We start from the raw sequence: 10,795 nt of genomic DNA, 5'->3' as shown, positions 1-10,795 counted from the left end.
CAGGCCTCTAGTTTTTTACTCGGGGGGTTAAGACGCATTTTTATCTTGATCGAAGTCAACACACGAGCTACAAAGCAGACTGACTCCTTTATCGTTTATATTTCTTCGCTGCAAATATTTTTAGGCACTATCAGCCTCGTAACATTCTGGTGTATAATCATCTGAAAGATCACACGACGGTCCTCAAATTCCTTTACAATCACCACCTGTTAGTCATTGGAAGTCACTTACTTCTCGACTCCCCTGCAAGGGCCATGCGGTTGAAAATCATTTCTTCACTTTCGGTAAGTGCATGAGCTGGGCTTTCCTCGCAATCAAGTAATTTCACGTTGTTAATGTATTTTCTCAGTGTGATGCCGTTTTAAATGCATTAGCTCTATGTCGGTTCGGTCCTTAATGGGTCCAATGCTCATCTTTTTTACTTCTACAAGTCTTCTCTAATCCTTACATCATAAGATAAAGCCACTTTTCAGGACTTCCTCAAGAACCAAATAAAATACCAACAAAAAAATCATTAAAATCTGTCAGCAACTTCTCTGTGATGATCAGAGCTTTTCGATACCTCCTCGAAGCATGGATAAAATCAGAACAGGTTTTATCATACCTAAACCAAAACAAAACACACCTCGCAAACATACCTCGTCTTTCTTAATGCTGAGCTGTTCTTGCAAAGTCCTCGATAGCACGACGAGCTCATCTCGCTTCTGCTCACTGTCCACCCTTCTCTGCTTCACGGCCGCCAGCTTCTTGCGCAGATTATGAACTGGAACGAGTCACCAGTGACCTTATAATAGGGATCTAAATGCACGGTAGGCATAATGCGGCACAAGAGACACGTTATCCACGACACAGTTGTATGCTATCGATGCACTATGCACCACTATCGATGCTATCGATGCACCACTAGGTTCTCCAGTGTGCTGGAGAACCTAGTGGCTGGGCGGCTCCAGTGCATCCGTATCTGTAATCGTATGAAACGTGAAAATCTCCCTCCAATGTATGACGTTTATCACGTGATTGTCACGTGATATTTTCTCCCATTGTCAATTGTCACGTCCAATTGTCACTCCCTCCAATTGTCACGTGATATTTTTATAGGCAATACCTAAGGCTACCTCTCCCTAAGGACAACTCAATCAGAAGAACGACTGCGTAAGCGTAGCGTCAATAATGTATTATCTGCGCCAGTTCTGTAGTAATTTTGCATGCTTCCAAACTGGCGGCCATGCTTGTATAGTGGTGGTTCGCTCATGAAAATGAATCATGAAAATGAAATGTGGTTGCAATATTTTTCACCGAGTTCGGTCCTCAAACTATGTTTTTCTGCTTCAGAAAAATAAGAAATGCTAGTAAAAAAAATCAGCTCCATACATTGATTTTTTTTCGATGATACTGTCCCTTTAATATATCATCCAAAACAAGAGTGTTGCCTAAAAAGCCCAGCAGTAAAAGTATGCGTATACGACTTACCTCGGCACAAACACTCATATCTACACGACGTTGAGCATTAAGATTATTGACTTGTAAAGCGTATAATGCGCATATAATATACACAAGCACATGCTTCTAAATGCATGCATCCCAGCAAAAGGCGCAAGCCTTTAAAAACCAATCGGAAAAGTCAAAGCAGTTCATGCAGGACACATGCAAATGGTAATGCTCATAAATATTACAAGATTTAGAAAATTACTAGCTGATTTACAATAAGCCATCGAACTTAAATGAAGCCTTGCACAGGTACTGTATATTGATAACTTTTATTATGCTAGTTATTTTTTTCTTTTTTTTCGTGTATTTTCCTGGTACAGGTAAAAGAACAGTTTTCAAAGTACTTTTGCTTTATATGTGTTTTTTTCCGATTTCCAGGCATGCAACATACCTTTGGAGAAGAGAACCTTAGTAGCTTATATCCACCTGCGCTTAAACTTTTTGTATTGTTTCGGATATCGATATGGGCAAAATGTGAAACGTATCGCAAATCCGCAATCTGCAATGCAAATCCGCGGGCATGCGACCGCTAGTGCCTAGTGGAGATTGTGATCGACTGGTGAAACGCCCATCATACATTATTGAAACTGTCTGGGATCAGTACGCGCATGCTTATAAGACTTTACGGCATTGGGGATATCATCTCTGATCGAGTCCTTTTATTGTATAGATATCCAGCCATTGCAACAGCCTAGACGCAAATCAACAGCTAAGGTAATATTTTGTAAAATATGTAAAATGGTTTGTTTGCCACACTCTATGCCACAAATGTGCTTAAAGTTTCAACAGGCATGCCATTCAGCTAACGCCCGTAAAAATGCTGTCCATAAAAAATGGCAGCTGCTCGTAAGAAGTTAACCACACCGTGCTCAATAAACACAATGGCACACACCATGCTGGCTCACGTTCGGTTTCCAGCTGCTTTGATTTTTCGTCTTCTTGGTCGTCATTGTCCGTTCCACCATTGGCTCCCTTATCATGGTCCTCTATCTTCTTGTCATGATTTCTGAGTCTGCTCTTTTCATCGTCAAGACCCTCTCCCCTGACACGAGATGACTCGCGACTGCCTTTAGTTCTGCTCCTGGAATTGTTTATCCTGGTGTTATTCGCCGCTTTGGATTTATCTTTCTGTTTCCCCTTCCTTGGTTGGTCGGTACTCGATTTGGCGTTCTCGTCTGATGGATTAGTGCTCGCCTGAGCGGCCAACTCGCTGTGCCGCTCTCTGGAGGCGTCTCTGGACGCCCACGTCAGCGTTCCATCGGCCGACCGGCGGCCCGGATTCCCCTCCTGTATGCCGTCATCCTTTGACGACGTCCGGTGCAGCCTGGCAAAGTCGCTGTTCGCGTCCTTCCTGGACCCTTTCTCTCCACCCGCGCCCTTCGTGGACGCAGCGCCCTCCCATTTGTTATTCCGATCGGGCTCATTCACCCAGCCTCCGTCTTTAGACGTTTGGGCACCTTCGCCCTTGGACGTTTGGGTAAATCCACCTTCCAAAGTTTGGGTATCTCCGCCTCCCTTTCCACTTCGCAGACCATTGGTGTCTTCGTCCTGAAACGGTTCGTCTGCACCGACATCTGCATGACCTGCTCGGGCGGCGGCGTCTGCCGCAGCCCGTGCTGCCGAGTCGGTCTGTGGCGGCCCAGTGCCGCTGCTGGCCGGCCGGACGCCGGCCCTGACGCGGTACTCGTCCTCCGGGTGGCTCACAAACTGCGACTGGTAGCTGGTGTCTTCCTCAAACTCACTCCTCTGCAGCAGCTCAGCGTCCCCCTGCTTCAGTTTATCGGGCCGATGTCCTTCTTTCTTGACAAACTCGGTAAGGTAGCTGGTGTCCTTTTCGAACTCGTCTTTAGCCAGCAGTTCAGTGTCGGAGCGTTTCAGCTTTTCCGTTCGTTCGGCCTCCTTCCTGTTATACATGTGTCTGTACTCGGTGCTGTACGGGTCCTCCTCGCCATCACAGCTGTTGAAACCGGCTAGAAGCGCGCCCACCCGGTCCGGCTGGACGATATGCGACTTGCGCCGGCGCGGGATAGTGTCCACGGGACTCCTTAGGGCGGCGCCGCTCGGCTGGGGAACGCCGCCGGCGGCAGCCGGGTCGACGGCACCCGCGCCCGCCTCAGACACCCGGCGGTCGCTCTCGCTGATCTGCAACGGCGCCGGCGGCGGCGGCGACGCTCCCGGGTTGCCGTCGTCGTTGTCCACTTCGGCTGGATGCTCGATGACCATCACCGAGGTGATGGCGCCGCCGCCGTCGGACCGTCGCTGGCCGGCGCGCGCTGTCCACCGCCGGCCGACCGCCACCGGGATCCGCGAGGCTTTGGGCCGCGCCGGTGACGGCTCGCTGTGCCGCCTCCGACGCTTCGGGTGGTTCGTGCCGGGCCTCCTGGGCCGCTCCATCCGAGCGTACTCGAGCAGGGCGAGGGGCGGCGCCGGCTGCGGAGGCGGTGACGCGCCGGCGCCGGCCTGGCCTCCGCTAGAGGCGGCCATCAGCCGGCCGTTGTCTATAAAGATGACGCCGGAGGTGTCCGACTCGGGGGAGCGGACACCCCCTGAAATGGTGTGTCGTCGCGCTCGCCGCCGCCGGCGCCTCGGCACCGGAAACGCGTCGGAGGAGGCGACAGCCGGCGTCGGCGTCCGGCCAGCCCTACTGAGTTTGACGTGGCGCCCGCTCTGCCGCTCTGGGCCGCGCCCGTGCCGGTCGGGCTCACCGAGGTAGCCGCGGCCGCTATCAGTATCGACTGGCAGGTGAGGCCCATTTTCCTCCCGGCGCTCGCCCGCGAACAAGACGTGTCGACTGAAGTCGTGGTCGTACCGACCATCGTACTCGGCGTGGCTGTCGTACTCGGCGTGGCTGTCGGAGTTTGCGTGGCTGTCGTACTCGGCGTGGCTGTCGGAGTTTGCGTGGCTGTCGTACTCGGCGTGGCTGTCGGAGTTTGCGTGGCTGTCGTACTCGGCGTGGCTGTCGGAGTTTGCGTGGCTGTCGTAGCTTCTGCGGCGGCCGCGGCTGGTCGGCGAGTGGGGCGCGGACATGCTGCCCGGCCGGTCGTGCCGGCACGGACCGTCGCGGCGGCGGTGCATCTGTGGCTCGGAGCGGGTCGGCGATGACAGCCACCAGCGGCGGTACCAGCCGTGGCCGTTCAGCTCCGCCCAGGTGGCCGCCTCGCGCTCCGAGTCGGCTGAAACACAGACTGCCGTGAGAGGAGGCGTCCCGCCCCCGCCCGGATAGCGCTCTGCCCACTCCGACGGCGCTGTTACCGCAGTATCCGTTTACAGAGGCTGAGGCGGAGAGGAGGGGTACGGCGTGGAGGAGCGGGCTGACGCACCGGAGCGAGCCGCTGGAGTTGGAGCGCCGGACTCATTGTCTGGCCGCAGGGAAGCCCGAGCTCTAACGCAACAGAACGGAGCCGGGGGCCTCCGCAAATGTCGGAACGCGATAAACAAAAAATACTTAGAGGTCTGGAGAAACATGTTGCGCTCAGATAGCCCTAAAGCTAAGTCCTCTGCTTTTTTGTTGGCGCTGAAGATAATGATATGCAATAGATACACTGTAAGTTAAATGAGCCACTGTGTGATTAATCATTACTAACAACACTGTAGGCTTTTAGGCTCATTAATTAGTGTACTGTTTCCGACCCAATAGATTTACTCGTACAAAAAGACGGAAGAAGGGGTGTTTTGTTGCATCTGTGTTTGAGGTTAAAGAACACGGGTAAGGCTTTTTCGATAATCATGCTCTGTGAAAATTTAGTTAAGGTCACTACATAAGTAATCCATTATTCGAGCAAAGCAGGCATTTAATTAAATAGCATCTGAATATGATGATGACTAAGTTTTTTCCAAAGTGGTCTGGCTCAAAGATCATTATCCGTCGCATGCGTTTCGGCAACTCGCTTTGCATGAGTTATCGCATGAGCCGCGAAAATCTGCATCCTCGATTTATGTTCGGTAACAACATGAACACATGGTACCTGCCAAAATGAGCATACTCTGATGACGTCACCGGATGCAGCTGGCACCCAATGTCCGTACACGGTGGCACAAAGTGGCAACGAATTCGAGGAAAACTTTCCATTTTTCAAAGACAGCGAGGTCAGAATTGCGGTTCTGTCCACATACCTACTTCTAAATTACGCGGCACTTATGGAGTTAATCGGAAATAATTGAGATGTTAAAATAAGGCGACGTTCAATTTTATCAGCCAGTTTTTGCCCTATTGGCGGGCCAAACTGAGTGATTAGTTGAAAATTGTGCTTGGAGCCAAATCACTTAAAAAAAAACTAGATTCGACTACTTACAAAAAAAAACATTCTGCATTCAACAGCTTCCTTCTTAGTCTACTTGAATTCATGACTGCATGCCCGAGCATATGGAACTGGCGATTTATATTTACATAGCTACAAAAAAAAAACGAATCAATGATGTACTGAGCATTGGCATTATGCCATGATTTTTTTCGGCCCTTGATCATGTTATATTCTTAGTCACAACAAGACAATACTAGAAAAAAACTAGACTAGGATTGTTACGAGCGAGCGAAGCGAGTGACGTCTTACGTAAAAGAGCAGAAATTTCTGAGTATGGGCGGCCGGCCGTGGGGACGCTTTTGCGAGGCTCATCCCTCGCGCCAGACCCATTGGTTTTCTGCATACACCCTGCATACGCCGATGGGGGGGGATTGGTACGACCCTTTCGCCGTTTCACCAATAAGTATGATGAAGTTTCGCAGCAAAAAAAAAGCATGTGGCGGAAATACGAAATGCAGCGATCGGTAACCAATTTTAAGGTCTCAGAACTCAGGTCATATACGGCCATTCTCAGGTCCACCGGTGATCTGAGGTCAGGTGAAGTGCCCCAAGGCACGAGTTCGGTTTTTAGTAAATAACTTCGTCAAAAATCGCAGAACCGCGTGTTTGCCACAATCGTGCTTGTCTAGCTCAGGCGCGTCGAATGGCCGGTATTTTATAGGGAGTTCGATAAATCCGTGGGTTTACTCCTTTCAGTGAGTTTGCAAACTCTCTAGGGAGTTTGAAAACTCACTGACCGGTCAGGGAGTTTGAGATATTTTCTAGCGCGATTGTGACAAATAAAAACAAGTGTGCAGCATGCGTATTTGGAAATTCCGACCTCGACGAGCGTCTGTGGTAGAAAACCTCCACTTTGGTACGGGAAACTACTGCTGTCTGCTACCATTTGCACTGCATGTGTCGCTATATTTGCGACATCTATGCATATACAAATAAGCCGCAACATCTGTGTGCGCTGATTCTAGTTAGCGATTAGCTAGGGCACCAGGGTGGATCCAGGATTCCAGACTTTCGGTTTGAGGGTGGGGAACTCATGGCCGGCCCGATCCCCGGCAGTCAAAGTTGCTGAACGGGGGGGGGGGGGGAAGGTCCAATATTATGCCACGTCTTTTGCCTACAGGCATATACGTATGCATTGGTATTGGTAAAGTTAAAGCTAAAAATTATAAGTTTTATAAATGTAAGTTAAAAAAAAACACCGGCGCGGAGCGCTGCCGTTTTTAAATCCGCGAAAAACCACATATGGGAGTGTGGCAGTGTCCGAACACCTTCTACCCACTCGGTCTTTCTACGAGGTGCAACTGGTCTGAATTAAGGTCGTGACATGATGTAAATAGATACGATCATACGGCAGCGTTCCGCGCCGCTATTTTTTAACTTTCTTGGGTCTGAAATTTTAACAACGTGTGCGGAAAAGATGTAGCTACGTTTTTTTTTTTTTAATAAATTTGGTCCGAACGGGCCTTTTGAATGGAAGGGTTCACAAGGACAGGGCCCCCGCTAAGCAGACCTTGTTGCATTGGCCCTGCCCTCCATCCTGCGATCGCGCAATTCCTGATATATGACAGAATTTAGAGTCCGAAGTCGTACGCAATTAGCCGCGCATGGCCGGTCCCCTCACTGACTTTCATTGGCTACGGCCTGCCACCAACCGCAACCATACCAGTCAGGAGGCTCAAAAACATCGAGTGCCCTCGCGCTTCGAACCCAGACTGTTATGTTTTGACCGGGACGTGAGCTCCCACCTCGCGGAGTCCAACGCTCTATACCGACTGAGCTACGGGACCGGCTGCTGAGTCTAGAGTGCTGATACCAATACAGTACACAGGCAATAGGCATGTCTTTTGTGGCATTATATTGGACCTTCCTTCCCCACCCCCCACTCCCCACCCCCACCCCCGCTCAGCAACTTTGTCTGCCGGGGATCGGGCCGGCCATAAGTCCCCCCACCCCTCAAACCGAAAGTCTGGATCCACCCTGGTGCCCTAGCTAATCGCTAACTAGAATCAGCGCACACAGATGTCTAGTAAAGTTGGGTTCACGTGCTGACCCTCGGTGACCTGACCTGTGACCTGACCTGGTATTATCAATTTTATCAGTGACCTCTAATAGCAACATATGTACTAGGCAACTGACGCCCTATCGCTGATTTTCAACAAAATGCGTTTTACTCGATGTTATAGCGCATAATATCCGTGAACAGCGAAACATTTTATCTTTGACCTGACTGTGACGTCATCGGTGACCTCGAGGTCAATGAAGTTGGATTTCCTTCCACAAATTTGACAGGGCTATCGAACGCCGTTTGAATTTTACGAATCGGTCCAGTAGTTTCGGAGATACGGGGGGGGGGTGAAATGCCCCCGCGCGGAAGGTGGCACCGCCTGCCGGATTAAAATCATGGGCTTCCTCTATGTAGTCACGGGCAGCACGATCATTTTTTTTTCGCAAAGCTGTGGGTCGATCAGGGCTGTACGTCAGGGGGGGGGTTCAACGCCCCCCCCCCCTCCCCCGCCTATACGCTAGGCGCCGTAAAAAGGGCAATGCGGCCTAGGGTTATGACATGAGTGCACCGCCGCTGGCGCGGTCAATGGAGCCGCGAATTCCCCGGGGGGTGGGGGGGGGGGGGGGTCGAGCCGGCACGCCCGAGCCACTCACAGGTGTTTCTGACCAGCGGGTATCACTCACAGGTGTTTCTGACCAGCGGGTAGTCGCGGTGGAGCTGCAGCGCGCGGTGCCAGCGGCGCCAGTAGGCGGCGTCCTCCAGCTCGTCCAGTGGATCGTGCGGTAGCAGGCGCAGCAGGTGGATCTCCGGGTCCGACGTGTACGGCGGCATGAAGTTGCGCGCCTTCAGCTGCGACTCCTGCTTCGCCTTCACCTGCGGGCGGGGAGCGGACGTTGGGCGGCGGGCCGACACGGACGGAGCGGACGTTGGGCGGCGGGCCGACACGGACGGAGCGGACGTTGGGCGGCGGGCCGACACGGACGGAGCGGACGTTGGGCGGCCAAACGCAGCGCGACGGCACAATCCAGGAACATAGTTACGTAGGTATCAGTGAGTGAGAAGAACATACGTATCAGTGAGAAGGTGCGGCCGTCGCGCTGCATTGAATTTACCTTCAAGTCTCGAATGCGTAGGTTCTATTGCTTCCAAATTAAGCTTGATCCGCACCTCGCTCTACATCTGCACTGCCCCTTCGCAAACCCCTCCCGTATCACCAGCCTACCCATCCCGGTGAGGCATGCTTGTCAGACTGAAGCAGTGCGTGGACCCTGTGTCAGGTTTATAAGAATGCAGCCTGTAGATCAATCAACTTAACAATGGTGGTATGCAAACGCATTAACCCTCGCCCTGGCAGGGCATTTTTCATAACACGGCCTGGCAGGGGGGGGGGTTGATGCACCCCCCCTCGCGATTGGCTCCTATGGCACCTAGAAACACCAAATTTGGTAGGTAGGTGGGCCCCCTGGAGTTCTCGCCCCTGTACAAATTTGGTTGCTCTAGGTCAATATCTAGGGGGGTTTTGGGGGGTATAAATGTAAAAATTTCGCTAAAAACAGGTCAAAAGTTTTTCGCTTACAACCTTTGATCTAATTAGGATAGAGAAAAAAAGAAAAGCACCAGTGAACTCAGCACATCAAGGCGCGTCGAATGATATACTTTTTTGTTTGCTTAAGCGTACTTAAAGTTTTTCTTAATTTTTAAGTAAACTTTAATTAACTAATTAAGTTAAAGTTAAGCAAATTGCATCATATCGCATATCATTCGATTCGGCTGATCACCAGGAACACAATGACACCATTTTTAGGCTCTAGCGTCATTATGTGCCAAGTTATTGGCAAAAACGTCATTTGACATCAGTTGACCTCATTTGACCTGACCCATGGATAAGTACACCAAATAAAGAAGCACCAAGTGACCTGCTGTTAATTACTATGGTTTCAAAGCACAAAAGTGATGGAACGAAGCGGATATCTCCAGTATTTTCCGAATTTAGTATTTTCCCATAGGCTTAACATTACGACGTAATGACCTCTAACTGACCTCAGGTCGGTGACCTAAAAAAACCCGAACTATATGTTCGGGTTTTCGGGCCATACGCAGGGACGTACAGCCCACCGCTAAAGTAATGTAGGGTTTTACCAATCTCAACGGTTGGCTTTGACTGGCGATTGTTTAATGCGGAGTGATCGAAAAGAAGATGTCAATAGCTAAAGTTGCAGCTGCAAGGGTGACGATACATATAAGCTTCATTCAAAGTTTCATTGTAGTCTGGTTAATCGTTCCTAAGCTTCAGAAGCAGAACATACCATTACCCATACTGAAACCGCACATTACTTCTGCTGTGGACTGTAGGGGAGGGTGGGGTAAGATGCCCAGGTTGGGAAAGACGCCCCACCCCTTCTAGCGGCGAAACAAAAAATCGGACCTGGAAATTAATGTTCTTAGCGTAAAGCGGAAGCCTGCCTTGTTAACTGCACAAAAATTGCGAAGCTCAGTTGAGCAACGGCTGGCTGATGATAGCATGTTTTTTATTTGCTGCTTTCAAAAAATATTTTGGTGTCAGAACATTGTAAATATCAAAGAAGGTAAATAATTTTTGCGTCCCCTACTATAGTCGTGATACATTAGCATGCGTGTACTGTGTTCCAAAAAGTTTGTTTCAGGGTGTAGTTTTATGGCTAACAAATTGTACTGATTTAATGTTACTTCGGTACCTTGGGGTAAGATGTCCCCTGTCCTGATGGGGAAAGACCCCCTAAATCCGTAGGCTGTCCTTCAAACAGCCCGTCAAATCATTTATTACATACTTGTGATGTAGACAAAAGCCGATCTTGGACTATTGAGAGTCCAGTACGGTCGGGTGCTCCCCATGCCGGTCTCTCGGCCCACATAGCGACTTTTTGGGCGGCATCTGACTCTGAGAGCCCTCACGACGGCCTCTGTGGGCCCCATTATTGGCTCCAGGGCCCCTCACGACATCCTTTGAGGGCTCCCACGTTGG

At 50.5% G+C, this 10,795-nt stretch overlaps 1 protein-coding gene across 1 annotated transcript in view; it reads right to left on the bottom strand.

Moving 5' to 3' along the window:
- Positions 1-638: 638 nt before the first annotated feature.
- The window catches only part of LOC122385375 (uncharacterized protein C2orf16-like), a gene marked incomplete at its 3' end in the record, with an annotated part of 159,652 nt that continues 149,495 nt past the window's right edge, over positions 639-10,795 (bottom strand). The window contains exons 4-5 of the mRNA XM_043373600.1: positions 8,478-8,667; positions 639-763 (exon numbers count right to left, since the gene is read on the bottom strand). Of these exons, the coding sequence (XP_043229535.1) occupies positions 639-763; positions 8,478-8,667 (315 nt within the window). The remainder of the gene's footprint in view (positions 764-8,477; positions 8,668-10,795) is intronic.

Source organism: Amphibalanus amphitrite, unplaced genomic scaffold, assembly GCF_019059575.1.
Source record: "Amphibalanus amphitrite isolate SeventyFive unplaced genomic scaffold, NRLGWU_Aamphi_draft 000216F_arrow, whole genome shotgun sequence".
Lineage (NCBI taxonomy): Eukaryota > Metazoa > Arthropoda > Thecostraca > Balanomorpha > Balanidae > Amphibalanus > Amphibalanus amphitrite.
Note: the sequence above shows the minus strand (reverse complement) of the source record. Positions and strands in the feature narration are given on the sequence as shown.